Source organism: Mirounga angustirostris, unplaced genomic scaffold (assembly GCF_029215605.1).
Source record: "Mirounga angustirostris isolate CCGP_5_RB_7025 unplaced genomic scaffold, mMirAng1.0.hap1 SCAF_13, whole genome shotgun sequence".
NCBI lineage: Eukaryota > Metazoa > Chordata > Mammalia > Carnivora > Phocidae > Mirounga > Mirounga angustirostris.
In genome coordinates, this window is record NW_026991721.1 from 43769367 (window position 1) to 43790269 (window position 20903).

The window sequence follows — 20903 nt, forward strand, 5'->3', positions numbered from 1 at the left end:
TCCTGCTTGTGCTCTCGTGTGCCCATGCTCTCTCTCTAGTAAATAAATAAAATCTTAAAAAAATAAACTAATTAATCAAAGTCCTTATAAAAGCCAATGAGGTACCATATGATTTTATCCTATAGCCCCCTCCCCAATTATCTCCCATCTCTCACCCTTGCTCACTCTACTCCAGTCACAAAGACCTTCATATTATTCTTTAAACAACAGATTTCTACCTCAGGGCCTTTGCTTTAGTTACACCTCTGCCTCCATCATTCTCCTCTTCAGGCCTTTGCCATACAGAGGTTAAAAGTCAACCATCATGGAATTATGCCACTTTAAGCTCCATGAAGACAAGGATCTTGCTTATCCAGATAACAACTATAAACCCACAGCCTAGCATACTAACTGTGGGAGGGAAAAAGAAAAAGCTAATATTTAATCTCATTTTTAAATCACGTTGAGCTATTTCATCACTATAAAAACAAGTCTCATCAAAGCATTTACAAATTTTAAAATACCTATAGAAGAAAGCAGGCAAGCCAAATTATCCATGGAAGCTAGTAACTTACGCCATACATGTTTTTACCTTCATTTTTACAGGTTTTCTACCACCAGGCTAATTTTTTAAAGTATAGAATCTGGAGGGTGCCTAGGTGCCACGTCGGTAAGGCGCTTACCCTTCAGCTCAGGTCATGATCCCGGAGTCCTGGGATCAAGCCCCACATCTGGCTCCTTGCTCAGCTGGCAGCTTGCTTCTCCCTCCGCCCCTCCCCCCTGCTCGTGTGCTCTCTCAAATAAATAAAATCTTTAAAAAAAAATGAAGTATAGAATTTGATTTTAAAATATTTTTAGAAAATAATGTGTATTGCATTACCTGAGTGAATGAGTCAACTGAGGATACAGCAGCATTGCCTACTGGAGTCTGCTGAGCCAAACTGTCCAGTAATTCCACTGAAATTCCAATCTGAGCAACAGATGGAGTTCGGACAATATTCATGGCTCCAAAAGGGTGTTGGCTTCCTTCTCCTGAAAAAAATTAACATGTACCACAAATTTCAAATTTAACTTGTAGCCATACAAATTCCTTTGTAAATATGTGAAAAGCTTCTGATCTACACGCACTAAAAAGTTGTTATATGAACGTTTGTCTCTTTTAAAAAAAAATGTAAAATGCTAGGTTTTACCACATTAACAAAGAGTAAGAAAACTAAAATTTTCCCTACCAGAAAAACAGCTGTTACTTCTCAAACATTAAAATTACTGTGGGTAGAAACGGAAAGTAACAGAATGAGAAAAATAAATGAATAAGCATTAATTACATTTAAAAATTCTCAAAGCTAGCTCCAAAGGAAGGATATTCTTTAAGCTTTACAATTAGTTTTAGCGTTTTCTTATTACTCCACTAAAGAAAGATCTTAAATTACCATTATTACTGATAAATGACATGGCATATTTTACTAAATGTCACGGATCACCCCTTATAACACTTGATGTTATGTCATCAAACAGGCAATAAAGAAGCTTATCATAGGGGCGCCTGGATGGCTCAGTCATTAAGGGCCTGCCTTCGGCTCAGGTCATGATCTCAGGGTCCTGGGACTGAGCCCCATGGGCTCTCTGCTCAGTGGGAAGCCTGCTTCTCCCTCTCCCACTCCCCCTGCTTGTGCTCCCTCTCTCGCTTTGTCTCTCACTGTCAAATAAATAAAAATCTTAAAAAAAAAAAAAGCTTATCATAGGAAATACTTAGTAACTTTGTCCCTTTCAAAATCAATGTGTCATTAAGCATACACCCGAGCCTATAAATGCCATCTAACTTCTATGGGGAAAATAGAGGCCAATTTCTTTAATCCACATAAGACAATCAGAAAAGTTAGTCTGAAGGAAAAAAACCATACAATAGATTTTTGGTTATCTGCTGTTTTCATAGGACTATAAAATGTTTAATCAAATACTGAAGAACAAAAATCTGGAGCAACACATATTCCTAATAACTAGAATACTCCTTACAAATATCAAAACTCTCCTTAAATTTTCAAGCATATGAATAAAAACTTACAATGTATTTTTCTGTGATTTAAAAATACACACACACACCTCTCACTAAATAGGACTAACTTAAATAGTTTTAATATTTTTAAATTAACTGTTTTATTAAATTTCCACGTATTAATAAATTTTCCAGATTTGTTATTTCTATCATTGCAGTCAGAGAACATACTTTGTATGATTTCAGTCTTTAAATATGGTCTATCCAAGAAAATGCTCCATGTGCACATGAGAACGTATCCTGCTGTTGGGTAGAATGTTCTGTGTTAAGTCTGTTAGGCCTAGGTGGTTTATAGTGTTCAAGTCTTCTATTTCCTTGATGACCTTCTGTCCAGTCATTCTATCCATTACTGAAAGTAGGATATCAAAGTTTCCAAGAATTATTGTTGAACTATTTTCTCCCTTCAATTCTGCCAAGCTTTGCTTCATGTATTTTGAGGTTCTATTGGTAGGTGCAAACAAGTTTATAACTGTCATTAACTTCCTGATAGATTGACCCTTTTATCATTATATAATGTCTTTATCGCTCATAATTTTTGTCATACATCTATTTAGTCTGATTTTAGTCCATCCACTCAAACTTTTAGTTACTGTTTGCATGTATCTTTTTTCATCCTTTACTTTCAACCACTTTGTGTCTCAATCAATGGTTGGATCATGTTTTTTTTTAATCCATTCTGCAAGTTTCTGCCTTTTAATTGGAGAATTTAATTTTGTGTTAAATAGATACTTGCTAGTGTACCATTTTAATTCTCTTACCATTTCTTTTACTATATATTTTTTGTTATCCCCTTAATTGTTGCAGTAGGGATTAACATAAACATCTTAATTATAACAACCTAGTTTGGATTAATGCCAACTTAATGTCAGTAGTACATAAAAACTTGGCTATGTAATTTCTCTCCCTATGTGTTGTCATGAATTATTTCTTTATACATAGCATGCCCATAAACATAGGTTTACAGTTTCCTTTTTTTTTTTTAAGATTTTATTTATTTATTTGAGAGAGAGAATGAGAGAGAGAGAGCGCAAGCATGAGAGGGGGAGGGTCAGAGGGAGAAGCAGACTCCCTGCCGAGCAGGGAGCCCGATGCGGGACTCGATCCCAGGACTCCAGGATCATGACCTGAGCCGAAGGCAGTCGCTTAACCAACTGAGCCACCCAGGCGCCTCTACAGTTTCCATTTTTTTAAGATTTTATTTGAGAGAGCAGAGCAAGTGAGCGAGAGAGAGAGAGAAAGAGGGAGGAGCTGAGGGAGAAGCAGACTCCCCACTGAGCAAGCAGGGAGCCCAATGCAGAGCTTGGTCCCAGGATCCTGGGATCATCATGACTTGAGCCAAAGACAAAGATGCTTAACCGACTGAGCCACCCAGGCACCCTACAGTTTCCATTTTATGAAGTTGCCTTTTATATCAAATGGGGGGGGAAAGAGTTACAAACAAAATGTACTATACTGATTTTTATGATTAACTAGTTACCTTTACCTGTGTTCCTTTCTCCTTCATGGGAATTCAAATTACTGTCTCATGACCTCTTTTTTCAGCCTGAAGGGCTCTCTTTAGTATCTTTTGTAGGCTAAGTCTTTGAGTAATGACCCCCACAGTTTATCTGAGATAATGTCTTCATTTTTTTTTTTTAAGATTTTGAGAGAGAGAGAGTACACGCATGTGGGGGGAAGGGCAGAGCAAGAGATTCTCAAGCAGACTCTGAGCTAAGCGTGGAGCTCAATGCAGGGCTGGATCTCAGGACCCTGAGATCATAACCTGAGCTGAAATCAAGAATCAGATGTTTAAATGACTGAGCCACCCAGGCACCCTTCTCCTTCCTGATGGATACTTTCAATAGAGAATTGACAGTTTTCCTTCCAGTGCTTTATACCATCCCACTGCCTTTGGACTTCATTGTTAATGGAAACCAGCTGTTAATCTAAGAATCCTTGTTATTTGAGGAGTTGCTTCTCTTGCCATTTTCTCTTTGACAGTTTGATTATGATATGTCTTGGTATGGAGTTTATCCTACGTGGAGTTTACTGAACTTAAGTGTGTAATGTTTTTCATCAAATTCAGAAAGTTTTAGGGCATTATTTCTTCAAATATTCTGTCCACCCCATCTCTCTCCACCTTCTGGGACTCCTACTGTGCACATGTTGGTATACTTGGCAGTATCTCAGACATTGTTCATTTTTCTTCTTTCAGCTTTTCAAAGTAGGTATTTCAATGGACCTTTCTTCAAGTTCACAGATTCTTTCTTCAGCCTACTCAAATCTATCGAAGCCCTCTAGTGAACTCCATTTGCTACCGTACTTTTCAGCTCTATCATTTGTTTAGTTCCTTTTTATAATTTCTCTATTAATATTTTCTATTTGATGGCACATCATTCTCCTGGTTTCCTTTAACTCTCAGTAAATCCAATGTTAACCCTAGGGACAGTTTCTGTTCATTTCTTCTCTGAAAGGGCCTTACATTCTTATTTCTTTGCACGCTTCCTTTTTATTGAAAACTGGATGCTGAATATTATAATGCAGCAAATCTAGAAATCAGATGTTTTTCCCTCCTCAGGGTTTATTGTTAGTATTTGTTGTTTCCTTAATAACTTTTCTGAACCAATACTTTGAAGTCTGTATTTTTTGTCATGTGCAACCGGTGACATTTCTATTAGCTTAGTGGTCAGCTACTGATTGGAAAAACATTTCTTTAAAAGCCTGGAACCCAAAAATTCTCCCAGTCTTTGCAGGTCGGTTGTGTTTGGGATATCCCTTTAATACTAGCCAGGTAGTTTTCAACTTAGTCTTCACTTCCTGCTTACGCAGTCTTCACTTCCTGCTTACGCAGAGCCCCAAAGTCAGCCAGAAGTGAAAACTTAGAACCTTCTTAGGTCTTTCCCGACAATGTACACAGCCCTGACTGTATACTGTCTTTGAGTTTCCAAAAATTTCCAGGTCCAAGAACTCAAAGCCCTTATTCCCCAAAGTATCTTATTCCGGGGTTCCTGGGTGGCTCAGTCAGTTAAGTGTCTGCCTTTGGCATGGGTCATGATCTAAGGGTCCTGGGATCGAGTTCTGCATTGAGCTCCCTGCTCAGCAGGGGACTCTGCTTCTCCCTCTGCCCCTACCCCCTGCTCGTGCACTCTCTCTCTCCCTCTCAAATAATCTTAAAAAAAAAAAACCCACAAAGTATCTTATTCCCAGCCTTCCCTCCCAGGCTTTGTAGTCAATTTTTGCCCCAATCATTGTCAGTGCATTAGGCAGCAGTGACACATACATTCACAGGTAAATATTTTTGACAAACACTCCCAGGCTGTCACTTTACTGAGATAAAGGAAAGTCTTTTCAATTAATCTTCAAGGGAACTACCAGAGAAACCAAAACAAATTAGTGTCTACCCTTTAACAACACAGGTTTGAACTATGTGAGTCCACTTATACACATTTTTTTTTATAGTACAATACTGTAAATGTCTTTCCTTGTGGTTTTAATAATATTTTTTCTCGAGCTTATTTTGTCTCTTATTATACATACGGTATATGTAACACATTTAACATACAAAATACACATTACATACATAACTTTTATGTCTTCAGTAAGGCTTCCAGTCAACAGTAGACTATTAGCAGTTACGTTTTTGGGGAGTCAAAAGTTATATGCAGACTTTCAACTGCACAGGAGATTGGTGCCTCAACCCCATGTTGTTCAAGGGTCAACTGTAATTATAATTTGTTGTGAATGAGGTCCATTCTGCTCCCTCTGGTACCAGTACCAAGAACATGAGCTATTATTTCCAAGGCTACCACTGAACTAAGGAACAGGGGATGGGTCCAAGGTAAGTTAAAATGTTACAAAGCTCACTGTTCTTAACCAAGATTTAGCGGTTTTCTTAATTAAATGCTTCCCTGGTTGCTACAAAGTTTTGGTTAGTTTCCAGAGTCCTGAAAAAGATTCCGACGTTTTTGCCAGTTTTTGTTGCTGTTGTTGCTTTTATGAAGAGATGGACTTGTGAAGTTCCTTACTCCATTAAAACTTTGTTTTAAACCTAGAATTATGCTAAGGCCAGAAAATGTACTGCTATTTTTCTGTATAACAGGCTTCAATGACCTCAATCAAGGAAAAATGTTCAATACCTTTTATTGCCTTAGTTTTAACTACTCAGGGAGTGATCTCCCCAAGCATCTCTAACCCCTTCTTTTATCAAATGCAAGCTCCCAGCAAATTACTAAGTAAAACTGGCTAAGGCCCATTTTAAGAGATGGGACTACAGAAATACTCTGACTTCATTTTAAAGGTCTCTGGGACTAAGACAACTTAAAAGAAAAAAAAAAAAAGACTCAAAAGTCTTCAGCAATCTTCGTATTTCAAAGGGATCCACTGTTCAATTAAATCATTCTTTCAGTCACTCTTATTCTCAAAATGGGCTTGACATAGTAGTTGATAACCTTCAAGTACAAAGTTTCTTGTTTGTAAACCATAAAATACTGGGAAGAAACCCTGGAACATAATATAGAAACTTAGTGTTCAGGGGCGCCTGGGTGGCTCAGTCGTTGGGCATCTGCCTTCAGCTCAGGTCATGATCCCAGGGTCCTGGGATCAAGCCCCGCATCAGGCTCCCTGCTTGGCCAGAAGCCTGCTTCTCCCTCTCCCACCACCCCCCGCTTGTGTTCCTGCTTTTGCTACCTCTCTCAAATAAATAAATAAAATCTTTAAAAAAAAAAGAAAGAAAAACATGATCAATTACATTGAGTCTTAGTGTCAAAAAATTAAACAAAAACAGGGAAAGTAAAACATCTGACCTGGTCTTGAAGAAACAAAATTAGAGTAATTCCTCAATAATCATTCTAATAGTAAAAGCAGAAAATCTTTCAAAGGTGTTCCTCAAAGGGTCCCTCCTCAATGCAAGTCAAGAACCTAACATAGGGCACACCTCAGAGGAAGAAATCCTACAAACTAGTCTTTTACTGCTAGTACACAAGGAAAAGCAGTCTTCATTACTTACTGTCTGGGTCTAATGGACTTTTTAAAAATATATACATTTTAAGTCATTTCAGAAAAAAAATTTCACGAGAAGGAAGACAGTGAAAAACAACTTTATTAGAATTTTTAGTAAGTACTGAAGTTCAATAAATCCAAATATTCATTGCACATTTCCCAGGTTTTTAAGTTACAAAGAACCAAAATGAGCCACATTCTCTGAATACCACTGTTCACTGTCATGAATAAATGTGGAATATATCCATCATATAAATCCGCCTCTTGATTTTTTTTTAACACATCTTCTAATAGCTTCTAACTTATTACTTCTGGTTCTTTTTCTAGCAACTGCATTATCAAAATTCAATACTTCAAACCCTGAAATTTTGAAAACTTTTAATGGCTCATAATTTGGACAGGCATCTTCTTTGATCCATAATTTGCAAAACACTGTCATTTTTAGATTTATAAAATTATTTAGAATAAGCAATCCAATTAATCGGTTTCATTTCTACACCTATTGCCTTCTAATCGCCTTTGTTTACACACACCCATTTTCAGCAATGTCCACTTAGAAGCTGTATCCAGTCAATTTTAAAGCAAAAACATGAAAGAATACCAGCATAAAGATGGTGTCTCCAATCTCCTTTTACCTTTCCTGAAAGATGACATAATCTTTTAAAACAATGCAATATGAAGACTCTAGGATAATGCAATGGTAACTAAGGTGCACAGGCCAAATTTGGCCCACAACCTATTTTCATATGACCTGCGAGCTAAGAATAGTTTTTACATTTTTAAAGGGTTATTTAAAAAATATGCTACAGAGACCATATGTGGCCCACAAAGCTTAAAATATATACTATCTTACCCTTTACAAAAACCCATGCCAAGGGCACCTAGGTGGCTCAGTTAGTTAAGCGTCTGCTTTCGGCTCAGGTCATGATCCCAGGATCAAGCCCCCCATCAGGCCCCTTGCTCAGTGGGAAGTGTGCTTCTCCCTCTCTTTTTGACACTCCCCCCCACTCCCCGCTCATGCTCACTCTCTCTCAAATATATAAAATATATATATTTTTAAAAAGTTTGCCGTCCCTGGGGCGCCTGGGTGGCTCAGATGGTTAAGCATCTGCCTTCAGCTCAGGTCATGATCCCAGGGTCCTGGGTTCGAGCCCCACATCGGGCTCCTGGCTCAGCCGGGAGTCTGCTCCTCCTTCTCCCTCTGCCTCTCCCACTGCTCATGCTCTCTCTCTCTCTGTATCTCTGTGTCTCAAATGAATAAATAAAATCTTTAAAAAAAAAAAAAAAAGTTTGCCAACCTCTGCTCTAAGCTCGTCATTCTTCCATTTTCTTATTATTTCAAACTTTTTTTTTGCAAGGTTGACAGCAGTTGATGACTAATGATGAAATAATTCCTTGGATGAAATAGCAAAATGTTTCACAATATAGGAAAAATAAGATTACTGGTATCATCAAATGCATCTTAGATTTGTAAGATGGTCTAGTAGACCCATATGGTAATTGATTGCAAGATAGAATGACTTTTAAAAATATACAAGGGGCACCTGGGTGGCTCAGTTGTTAAGCATCTGCCTTCAGCTCAGGTCATGATCCCAGGGTCCTGGGATCGAGCCCTGCATCGGGCTTCCTCTCAGCAGGAAGCCTGCTTCTCCCTCTCCCAATCCCCCTGCTTGTGTTCCCTCTCTCCCTGTGTCTCTCTCTGTCAAATAAATAAAATCTTAATAATAAAAATATAAAAATAAAAATATACAAGCAAATGTTCTCTTTATTCTTTAGAAGACTTCTACAAAAGAATAAAACTCATGAAATATCAGTCTTTCTAAGAGTTATGAATGCCCCCCCAAAAGAAACTAAAAAACCTAAAAGTGAGTCCACTGGTAAGGATATTGCATGTGTGCATGGCAGAGATGACTAAAGAAAACACTTATGACAAAAATAAGTAATTCCACCATAAATTGGCATTTAAACATGACATATGCTAAAAAGCTACATAGAACAGCTTAATTAGGCCTGCATAAAAGCCTTCTTGGTATTGAATTACAAATCAAATATATATTTCTAAAACCTCTTTACTTCATTTCTATTGAAAGCCTGATAAACCTGAAATTACATTTTTTTACTCATGCATAGTTCAAGAGCAATGGAACTACCAAAGGTTTATCAACAATAAATATTTTAAACCAGATAAAGTTGATAATGTATCTGACATTACAATGTCTTGAATTTGAATGTCTAAAATGTATTTAAACAAGCAATATTTACCAAGTACCTAAAAGTCCATCACTGTGCTCTATACATTCTAAAGAACATACAGTAAAAGATACAAACAGCCCCTACTCTCAAGGAGCTTACATTCTAATGGGAACAGTAACAGTTCCAGTTCCAGTTAAGTAACAGTAACAGTTACTTAACCTTTCTGAATAGGCTTCACTTTCTTCATAAGATCTTTCCTAATCTTTCTATGATTTTATAAAAACAGGGGCGCCTGGGTGGCTCAGTCGGTTGAGTGACTGCCTTCGGCTCAGGTCATGATCCTGGAGTCCCGGGATCGAGTCCCGCATCGGGCTCCCTGCTCGGCGGGGAGTCTGCTTCTCCCTCTGACCCTCCTCCCTCTTGTGCTCTCTGTGTCTCATTCTCTCTCGCAAATAAATAAATAAAATCTTTAAAATAAATAAATAAAAATAAAAATAAAAAAAATAAAAACATACTATTCCTTGAGTACCAACTATATGCCAGGCACTATTATACATTTTGCATTCGTTATCTCTAATGCTTGCAAAAACACTTGCACTATAGGTATTATTAAATCCATTTTACCTGTAATCCCCTCTAAGGTGAAATAACTTGGTCAAGACTACACAGCAGTAACTGGGATTCAAAATAGGTCTATCAAGCTCTAAAGCTGATACTCATTCTGTTCATTATCCTATCGGTTTATACCAAATTCCATGATATGAACTCTTCACTGATTTTTATGCATTACTTACTTCACAATAAGCCATTCAAGAAAGCAAGCCAAGAAATGTCAGGAAGTAAAAGGTTCCCTCCCATTCTGGCTCACTAGCTCTGTTTCATGTGAATAGACTGAGGAGCATCTTGAACTCTTGTTGTCCTTCCTAATCCCCTTGACAAGCTCAACCCAGTTTTAAAACAAAAACTAGAATAAGTTTAAAAGCTTCTTCCTGGCAACTGAGTTAAATGAAATTGGAAGAGACTATATATGTCATGTGCAGAGAAAGCCAAAGTGATGACATTAAAATATGGCAGCAAGCCCAAAAAGAAGAGAATTATAAAGAAGAAAATCAAATGATGATTTATAATAAACTCTAATTTTAACATTTCTTAAAAATTCCTCTTGGGGGGCGCCTGGGTGGCTCAGTTGGTTAAGCGTCTGCCTTCGGCTCAGGTCATGATCCTGGAGTCCCGGGATCGAGTCCCACATCAGGCTCCCTGCTCAGCAGGGAGTCTGCTTCTCCCTCTGACCCTCCTCCCTCTCATGCTCTCTGTCTCTCATTGTCTCTCTCGCAAATAAAAAATAAAAAAATCTTAAAAAAAAAAAAAATTTAAAAAAAAATTCCTCTTGGGTGCTAAGCCTTTTTATATGGTTATTTTTAATGACACTGTCATAATAGACAAAGAAAAGCTGAGCAATTGTGCCAGATTAAAGACAAAAGACAATTAAATATCCTAACAATCCTAGATGGAGGGAATAATGCCTGTTACTAATGGCATTATTAAGAAAATTGGCAAAACTTTATGTATACTGTATTTTGGACAAGAGTATTATATTAATACTAAATTTGCTGAATTTGATAATTATACTATGATTATATAAGAGTACCTTCGTTCTAGGAAATACACTCTGATGTATTTAGGAGTCAAGGAACATAATGTCTACAACTTATTCTCAAAGTTTCAGGAAAAAAAAATATATCCATACATGCACATTTAAAGATCTCAGGGAATGATAAATAAAATGTAGCAAAATTGATGAATATGGGAGAATGTAAGAATTCTTCACACTATTCTTGTCATTTTCCTCTAATTTTAAAATTATTTCTAAATAAATAAATAAATAAATAAAATTATTTCAAAATAAAGTTGTTTTAAATCCCTAATGCAAAAGAGAATTTTTAAATATCTGAATGGGGATACTTTTAGAATTTCATTCCAAACTAATACTACCTCATAGTAGGGCCAGGATAAAAAAAAAAAGAAGAAGAAAAGAGAAAGGGGAAAGAAAAAAGGTAAAACCTTTCTATAACCCTCTATATACAAGGTGCCCAATATACTCTGAAGGCCTAAATCATTAAAATATTACCTTTTTTCCTAACAAGAGTATTCCACAAAACTCTACTACAGTCAATACTCTATTTTATTCATATAAATATACGATCTCTCTTCTTTATACCACAGGTGATTTGAACAACTATTTCTTATTCTTCTATTAAGTACAATCACGTTAGAAGTGCTACAGACACAATAAAAAATACTTGTCAAGTTCCACGTAAGTTTTTATTATATCTGACCTAACGTCCTACTCCCCCACCTGCTATTCCAATTTTGGCCTCTTCTGTTTCCCATTCTCCATATAATTCTCCACTGCAGATGTCACTGGAATTCTCCCTGACTGAGGCATTGAACCACCTCCTCATTGTCTCGTGAAACACTTTACAAATAGTTAACCTACAGAGAAAAGGAAGGTTTTAAGTTGAACTCTGTGTGTATGAGAGTATGTGGATGTGGCTTAAACAAACTCTTCAAATAATATATGATCTCCGCAAATATTTACCTTTGACAGACATGTATATAAGTATGCATAAATGTGCATAATATAAATTCTTTCAGTTACATATTTTTGGTAAGAAAAACTGCTTCCACCTTCCAAATGCAGAATTAAAATTTTAAACCTTTATTTAAAAGATAGTGTACTCATGTTCCTTATATATTGTGAACCAAAACTTCTTAAAGTTAACATTACATGGCATCTCATTATTCACACTTATTACAGGTTTTAACAGATGTTTAAGTCATTATAAATGGACACGAGCACATACTATATGAATGCTGAGTTTTCTTAGTATTCTTACAGTTTAATGATCCTACTAAGACTAGATAACACTTTCAGAATTCAAGTAAGACAATTTAAGAAAAAAATTCAAAAAGCACTGTAAAATCTGACAATATAGAACTAGAAAGAAATACTTTAGTATATGTGGAAAATGGGATTTCCAATGAAATGGACACACATCAAAAACATAAAAATAGCCTATCTCACAAAAGACTTCATTGAGAAAATTAAAGATGCAGTCTACTGAAAAAATTTCCAATATTCCACTATATGTTAACTAACTAGAATTTTTAAAAAATTTGGAGGGAAAACAAAAAAAGAAAAAATTCCACTGCAACCTGGACTTGATCATGGAATACTTTTCTCAACCAGATTAATTCAAAGCAAAGGTGTGTAAATAATCCTGTTTGCCTCTTCTATTCAACTCTGAAAAATGTGAAAATTCTGAACTCTGGGGAAAATATACAGAGTATTGACAACAGACCTTTGGGCTTCCAATTATCCAGATCTGACTCACATGCTATTAAGAGTTGCAATGTTGGGGACGCCTGGGTGGCTCAGTTGGTTAAGCGTCTGCCTTCGGCTCAGGTCATGATCCCAGGGTCCCAGGACTGAGTCCCATATCAGGCTCCTTGCTCAGTGGGGAGCCTGCTTCTCCCTCTGCCTGCCGCTCTCCCCTGTTCGTGCTCTCTCTCTCTCTGACAAATAAACAAATCTTAAAAAAAAAAAAAAAAGAGTTGCAATGTTGAACTGTGGTATGAAGATGATAAAAATGGGAGATAAATATCTTTAATTCACAATAAATCACCAAGGGGCACCTGAGTGGCTTAGTCAGTTAAACAACTGACTTGGGTTCAGGTCCTGATCTCATGGGTCGAGGGATCAAGCCCCGCTCAGCGGGAGTCTTCTTGGATATTCTCTTCCTCTGCCCTTTCCTGCCCCCCCCCCAAGTAAATAAAACCTTTAAAAAAAAAAATCACCAAAATGTGATTTTTGCCATACGGTTTTTATCATTATATGCAGAATTTCACTAATCAGACCAATATAGCAAGGAAAACTGGAGATGAAGCCCTATAAAAATGGCAGTTTCATAGCTGTCAAATTATAGATGTTTACTTTGTTAATATTAATTTACAGTACACTATGAAAAGTTAACAATCCATATCATAATCCCTAGAGGAAGCACTAAGAAACTAATACACCTAGGGGCACCTGGGTGGCTCAGTTGGTTAAGCATCTGCCTTCGGCTCAGGTCATGATCTTGGGGTCCTAGGATCAAGCCCCACAACGGGCTCCTTGCTCAGTGGGGAGTCTGCTTCTCCCCCTTCCTTTGCCCCTCCCCACCACTCATGCTCTCTCCCCCACCAATAAATAAATAAAATCTTTTTTTTTTTAAAGATTTTATTTATTTATTTGACAGAGAGAGAGACAGCAAGAGCAGGAACACAAGCAGGGGGAGTGAGAGAGGGAGAAGCAGGCTTCCCGGCGAGCCAGAAGCCCAATGTGGGGCTCGATCCCAGGACCCTGGGATCATGACCTGAGCCGAAGGCAGATGCTTAACGACTGAGCCACCCAGGTGCCCCAATAAATAAAATCTTAAAAAAAAAAAAAAAAGAAAAACAATACACCTTTGCAAAAAACTAACAGAAGAAATATTAAAAAAAAAAAAAAACTCCAAAGAGCAAGGTAAAAATTTAAACCTAGCATTATCTATAACGTTAAATATTAATGGACTACGCATCTCATTTTAAAGGCATAGAATGTAAGAACAAGTTTTTAAAAAGCAGCACCTAACTATATACTCTTTATAAGGGACGCACAGATTTATGTCAGAAAGTAAAAAATGTAGAAAAAAATATAGCATGTGAACACTAACCGTGAGAAAGCCAGAAAAGTTATATAAATTTTAGACAAAGTAGACTTCAAGAGAGTAGCATTACCAGAGATAAAGGGCATTTTATATAGATGAAAGGGCCAATTCACCAATTTTATACACTCATAAAACAGGAAGAGAGAACAACTGTTATGTCTTTTATTTCTTTTTCTTGTCTCACTGCACTCTTTACTACCTGTATTCAACATGGTGCTTGAAATAAGGGCAATGCATTAAAGCAATAAAAGGCATCAAAATTGGAAGGAAAGAAGTAAAAAGTCTTTTTCAAAGGCATCATCTATATAGAAAATCCTGGGCAGCACTAGAATAAGGGAGTTTAGCAAGATAGTCAGTATATGTTACCCTTTCCTTCATCCTTCAGGATACAAAGTCAATATACAAAAATCAGTTGTGTGACAACGTGAAATGCTGTTGAGTATGAGGAGCAACAGAAACTCATTCCTTGTTGGTGGGACTGTAAACACACACAGCCACTTTGGAAGAGAGTTTAGCAGCTTCTTACAAAACTAAACATACTCTTACCATAAGATCCAGCAATCACGCTCCTTGGTATTTACGCAAAAGACATGGAAACTTCAGTGCACACAAAAACCTACACATGGATGTTTAAAGCAGCTTTATTCATAACTGCCAAAAATTGAAAGCAACCAAGATGTCCCTCAGTAGGTAAATGGATAAAACTGTGGTATATCCAGACAATGGAATATCATTCAGCACTACAAAGAAATGAGCTATCAAGTGAAAGAAGCCAATCTGAAAAGGCTACATACTGTATGATGCCAACTACATGACACTGAGGAAAGGCAAAATCAGAAAGACAATATAAGTTAAGTGGCTGCCCAGGATCGGGGGTTAGGGGGAATGGTGAGATGGGGGAGATGAATAAGCAGATTTTTAAGGCAATGAAATATTCTGTGTGAAAGTGTAACTATAGATATCGGTCACTAAACATTTATCCAAACCCAAAGAATGTACAACACCAAGAGCGAACCCTAAAGTAAACTGGACCTTGAGTGATTATGATGTGTCTAAGTTCATCCTTGGTAAAACAAAAAACAAAAAACCATTCTGGTGAATGATGTTAAAATGGGGGAGGCTATGCCTGGGTGGGGACGGGGTATATGGGAAATCGGTGTACCTTTTCTCAATTTTGTGTAAACCTAAAACTGCTCTAAAAAAAAATAAAGTCTTTTAAAAAAATCAGTTGTACTTCCATATACTAGCAATAAAACAAGTGAAAATTTACAGGATGTTCAGAGACTTATGAAAAAAAAAAAAGCCAAGGGGCGCCTGGGTGGCTCAATCGTTAAGTGTCTCCTTCAGCTCAGGTCATGATCCCAGGGTCCTGGGATCGAACCCCGCATCGGGCTCCCTGCTCAGTGGGAGGCCTGCTTCTCCCTCTCCCACTCCCCCCTGCTTGTGTTCCTGCTCTTGCTATCTCTCCCTGTCAAATAAATAAAATCTTAAAAAAAAGCCAAAATGTCCAACAAGGAATAAGTAATCAAACCATAACTTATCAACAAAATGTAGTACTATACTATCATTTAAAACAAGTAAAAAAAAAGAACCATATCCTCTACATCAGTGTTTCTGAGAGCCTTTTAACTCATGTCACCTTATCCCTTTAAAGAAATATAAAAAGCTCATCTTCTATTACCAGTCCAGCCCATCTGAAGATCAGAATGTGTCTGTTTCTCACTTTATTTGGTTACTAGGGAAAAAAGGATGGAAAAGAAGGAAAAACTAAAGACTTCATACTTTTGGAACACATCAAAATTTCATAACCCATTATGAAATACTACTAAATAAAAATGGCAGAAAACAGTAGTTACAGGCATAGGAACTATATATATACATGTAAGACAATGGAAATTTGAATCTATTTTTCTCCTTAAATTTACTTTGGGAGGAGAAAAGACTTACTATGCTTAGAACAGTGAACTAAAAATCTGAGTATCTAGATCCTAATTCCTCCTCTATTTTAGAAACGCAATAAAATTTCTAAATCTCAAGATTCTCAACAGTAAAACTAAGGAGTAGATTAATTTTTTTTAAGCAGACTCCATGCCCAGCGTGGATCACAATGAGGGGCTTGAACTCATGACCCTGAGATTAAGACCTGAGCTGAGATCAAGAGTCGGATGCTTAACTGACTGAGCCACCTAAATGTCCCAGATTAAATTATTTTTAGGGCCTTCCATTCTAATACCCCATGGCTTACTCTGTTACTATACTTGGAAAGAATATGTTCTATTAGTTCCTTTATGTAGTACCAAGTACACTGTACCTTTATTACGACTCTCTAAAAACTGCCATGAAAATCATGATCCATTATCCACATTCAGTACCCTTTCTCCAGGCCTCCTATACCATTTGTTTTAAAGGCCATTTTAATCCAGGCATTCAGTTCCACTTCTAGGAGTTTCTCCTACAGAAATACAGTGCTAGAAAATATGTACAAAGATATCTGTAAGAATATTTATTGTAGCATTGGTAATAAAACAATTTAAAACAATGGAAACAACCCACATTTCTATCAATTGAGAATTAAACAAATGATGGTATTGCCATACAACATTCAACTGTTTCAAGAGGCTGATCTACACATAATACCTAAAAGTTAACAGACTCTCTTCTCTGAGCAAAATATTGTAACTTCTCTGAAATCCGGCCTCTTAAGAACCGGACACTAACAATACCCCCTTCTAGGCTTTCATGTGTATTAACTATTTAAACACATCAAAGCCTAGTACAATGCCCTGCACAAGCAGATATTCAGTATATGTAACTCTTTCCTTTATCCTTCAATCATTATAAAATCTTCCTAACTGAATTCTCTGGCTCTAATCTCAACAGATTCTCCAAGCCATTCTGGACAATAATTTTCCTAAAATATCATTTTAAATAGTATCACTCTCTTGCTCAAACACTTGCCTACCAGAAAAAATTTAAACCCCATATAGCTTAACCACCACACAACAGCTCTACTTTACTTTTAAAACCTTAGCCCCTCCATACCTCTCAAATAGGAGCTTATCATGCCACCCTTAAAAGTCTGCCTCCTCACTGCCATTTGGAGATGCAGTGCATATTACCTTTATGACTCTCATCATTTCTTTTTTTTTTTTTAAAGATTTTATTTATTTATTTGAGAGAGAGAATGAGAGACAGAGAGTATGAGAGGGAAGACGGTCAGAGGGAGAAGCAGACCTCCCGCTGAGCGGGGAGCCCGAAGCGGGACTCGATCCCGGGACTCCAGGATCATGACCTGAGCCGAAGGCAGTCGCTTAACCAACTGAGCCACCCAGGCGCCCTATGACTGATCATTTCCAAATGCAATTCTCATCCTTCCACTGCCATCCCATCCAAATCTATTCATACTTCAAATACCTACTGCAGATTAATCTTCCACAAAGCCATTTCAAGTATCTCAGTTTACTAATCTGTTTCCTTTGAACACTGACTTGAAGTGATTTGAATATTCACACATTCACACACACACACAACCTAACAGAACAGTCGTCAACTTGACACTCTGCTAAGAGTGAAGTAGATTTTTAATAATTAATTGAGGAACAGGATATACAACAAAGTCTAAACTACACAAGCAGGTACTTTTCTGTAATTTATTTAACAGAAATGCCTAAAGTAATTGCTGGTGTATTTCCCAAACTTTCACAATGTAAATAGACAACTTGAAAATCCTGGTACAGAATTATTGACTATATATTCCCCATCCTGTCCTTTTCATCTCTGCGACCTATTATAACTGGAATTCTGTACCTCTTAATCCCTTTTATCCATTTTGCACATCCCTTCACCTACTTCTTCTCTGGTAACCACCAGTTTGTTCTCTATATTTAAGAATCCATTTTGTTTGTTCAGTTGTGTGCTTTAAGATTCCACATATTAGTGAAATCATATGGTATTTGTCTCAGTCTTACTTCACTTAGCAGAATACCCTCTAGGTTCATCCATGTTTTGCAAATGGCAAGATATCATTTTTTTATAGCTGAGCATTATTCCATTGTGTGTGTATACACACACATCTTTACCTATTGATGGACACTTGGGTTGCTTCCATAAGAAGCTTCTAGATGAAAAGCACAGCATAAGGAATATAGTCAGTAATGTAGTAACACTGTATGGTGACAGATGGTGACTGCACTTATCATGGTGAGTACTGAGTAGTGTGTAGAATTGTCAAATCAATTATGTTTTACACCTAAAACTAGTATTCAATAAAAAGAAGAATACAAGATAGTCCCTGAAAAAGGAACTGAGAGCCACAGTGTGAAACGGGCAACAAAAGGAGCAGCAGCTATCTTAAACCTAGACATCTACAAAGAAGTCAGCCGGCTACCAGCAACTGATAGAGCGGCGGAGCACAAAATCCGAACTTCAGAAGTCTGCTCTGCTGAGAGACGTCGCTCCAGTGGCTAAGTGGGGGGTGGAACCCTCACTGGGACAGTGTGGTCTCAGGACCCTCGGGGTCACAGAAAGACCTGGGGTGCCTCAGTGCGGCAGAGCTCCCACGTATCGAAGCAGGGAAGCCGGCTGCAGAGACGGAGCCGAGGAGTGGGCTCTCAGCTGAGGGTTGCCATAAACCCCGTATTCCGTGGCACAGTCGGACCACTGTTCTTCCAGCAGGGACCCAACAAGCAGCAGATCCAGGGAGACTCCCCTTCCTCCCCCGGGAGGCATGGCAGCACACCACAGGAATCTGCTGGGTTTGAGACTCCAAATGGGGTCGTGTGCCTGAGATAGAAACACTCGGTCACAGGCCGGGTGAACACGGAGTGCGGCCAGAGACCGGGGAGACAGGAGTGATTGACTGCTTTTCTCTGAGGGAGCACTGAGCAGTGGGGCCCCAAGCTTTTGGCTCCAGGGTCAGAGATTGGGAGGCTGCCAATTTCATTCTCATCCTTTAAAGCTGCTCGGAAAGCCTGCAGGGAACAAAAGCCACATACAGCAAACCCAAGCAGATTACTTAGCCTGGCCCCTGGCAAGGGCGATGTAATTCCACCAGGGGCAAAGACATTTGAGAATCAACCCAACAGGCCCCTCCCCCAGAAGATCAGCAAGAACATCCAGCCAAGACCATGTTTACCCATCAATGAGAATGGCAAAACCCCAGCACTAGGGGAATACAGCACATAGAATTCATGGCTTTTCAAAATATGGAAAAGAGCCCAGATGTCCATCGACAGATGAATGGATAAAGAAGATGTGGGGTATATATATGTGTGTGTGTGTGTATATATATAATGATAATGTGGAATTTAAGAAACAAGACAGAGGATCATAGGGGAGGAAACAATGAAACAAGAAGAAACCAGAGAGGGAGACGAACCATAAGAGACTCAATCTCAGGAAACAAACTGAGGGTTGCTGGAGTGGTGGGGGGTGGGGGGGATGGGGGTGGCTGGGTGATGGACACTGGGGAAGGTATGTGCTATGGTGAGCAATGGGTGTTGTGTAAGACTGATGAATCACAGACCTGTACCCGTTAAACAAATACATTATATGTTAATATAAAAAATAATAATAAAAAATAATAATCCTGATACTTTAGACATCCAAAAAGTGCTTTTCCAAACTTACTAGTAAAAAAACAAAAATATTTAACAGCATTTTATCTTTTGCTTAATGTTGATATGCACTAAATCTCTAAACATTTAAGCTGCTTTATTTTTCTTTAGTAAAACGTTGTGCTTTACCCATCATAAATACTGCCCTGAAAATGTTTTAATGGATAAAATTATCAATAGCCATGTTATAATGGAAATGATGACAGATCATTTATTTTTAAAAAGGCAGGAGAATAAAGGACTAATCTTATTATCATAATGGATCCATTTTCTTGTATTGAATCAGGTATTACTCTGGGATTGAGTTTTAGACTATTTTACCTAACTCCAAAACAGAAAATATATCTCACTGAGTTATTACTGTCCCAGTTATAGCAATTGGATTAACCCATTTTTGACTGTTGAATATTCTCCAAATTCGATGAAATAACACAATAAGGAAATGTCTGGGTTCTTATGACCCCAAATGCCACCCTCACCCCAAGCTCCAACGTGTTGGTTAACACAAGAGAAAAGGGAAGACAGCCAAAGGCAATGCAAAAAGGATAAAAGAAAACACACCTCACTATTCCCAAAGCCATATCCTGCAAGGAATACAGTGATGATCACAAATAAAAAGAAATACAAAATGTTGGCAAAGTTGGGGCAAAGAGAAGAGAGGAAAAGGTGGGCATTAAATTGACAATATAATTGGTATGTCTCCAAAACAAACAATGGGTCCTGCTGGCTGCTGGCTAATATTTACCTTAATCAATGCATATGAGTCTGCGTACAAAATAGACCTGCACTTTCCAACTATGCAAACGGTTAACAGTTAGCTGGCTACTAGCCTATTGCTATACAAACAAAACCTACCACTTTATATTTGAGGCACTGCTATCATGTCCCAGAGGCTCCTCAAACCCAAACCAAAAACATCACCTCTCTTCCCCCTCAATTAGCTGCTCCTCTTCCTATATTGTTAAATATTTACCAGTATCCATCTAATCTTCTAGCATGTCTTCAAACTAGTAATTTATTGTTTAAAAAAAAATAATAGTATCTATTTCCATTTCTTTGTCTTTTTAAATCAATATATAAATATTCATTTATGTATGTTCGTATTTTAAAATGGAGCACTTTGGGAGCCCCCAATGAATATCAAAGTGAACATGCTTGATAATGGATGCAGAAAAATGTGCCATTATTTTTGTCTTTTCAATAAATGGTGCTAGAACAGTTGGCTATCCATTTGAAAAAAAAATTGAACTTCAATCTATACCTTGCACAAAATACAAAATTAATTCAAACTGGATCCCAGATAGAAGTATAAAATCTAAAACTAAAATACGAAGAGAA

At 37.6% G+C, this 20903-nt stretch overlaps 1 protein-coding gene across 3 annotated transcripts in view; it reads right to left on the minus strand.

Annotated features, from left to right (window-relative positions):
- HIKESHI (heat shock protein nuclear import factor hikeshi) overlaps nucleotides 1-20903 on the minus strand; it is a 39230-nt gene that overhangs the window by 6485 nt on the left and 11842 nt on the right. For all 3 annotated transcript variants that reach the window (XM_045894572.2, XM_064576809.1, XM_045894573.3), the window contains exon 3: nucleotides 860-1011. In XM_045894572.2, the coding sequence (XP_045750528.1) occupies nucleotides 860-1011 (152 nt within the window). The remainder of the gene's footprint in view (nucleotides 1-859; nucleotides 1012-20903) is intronic.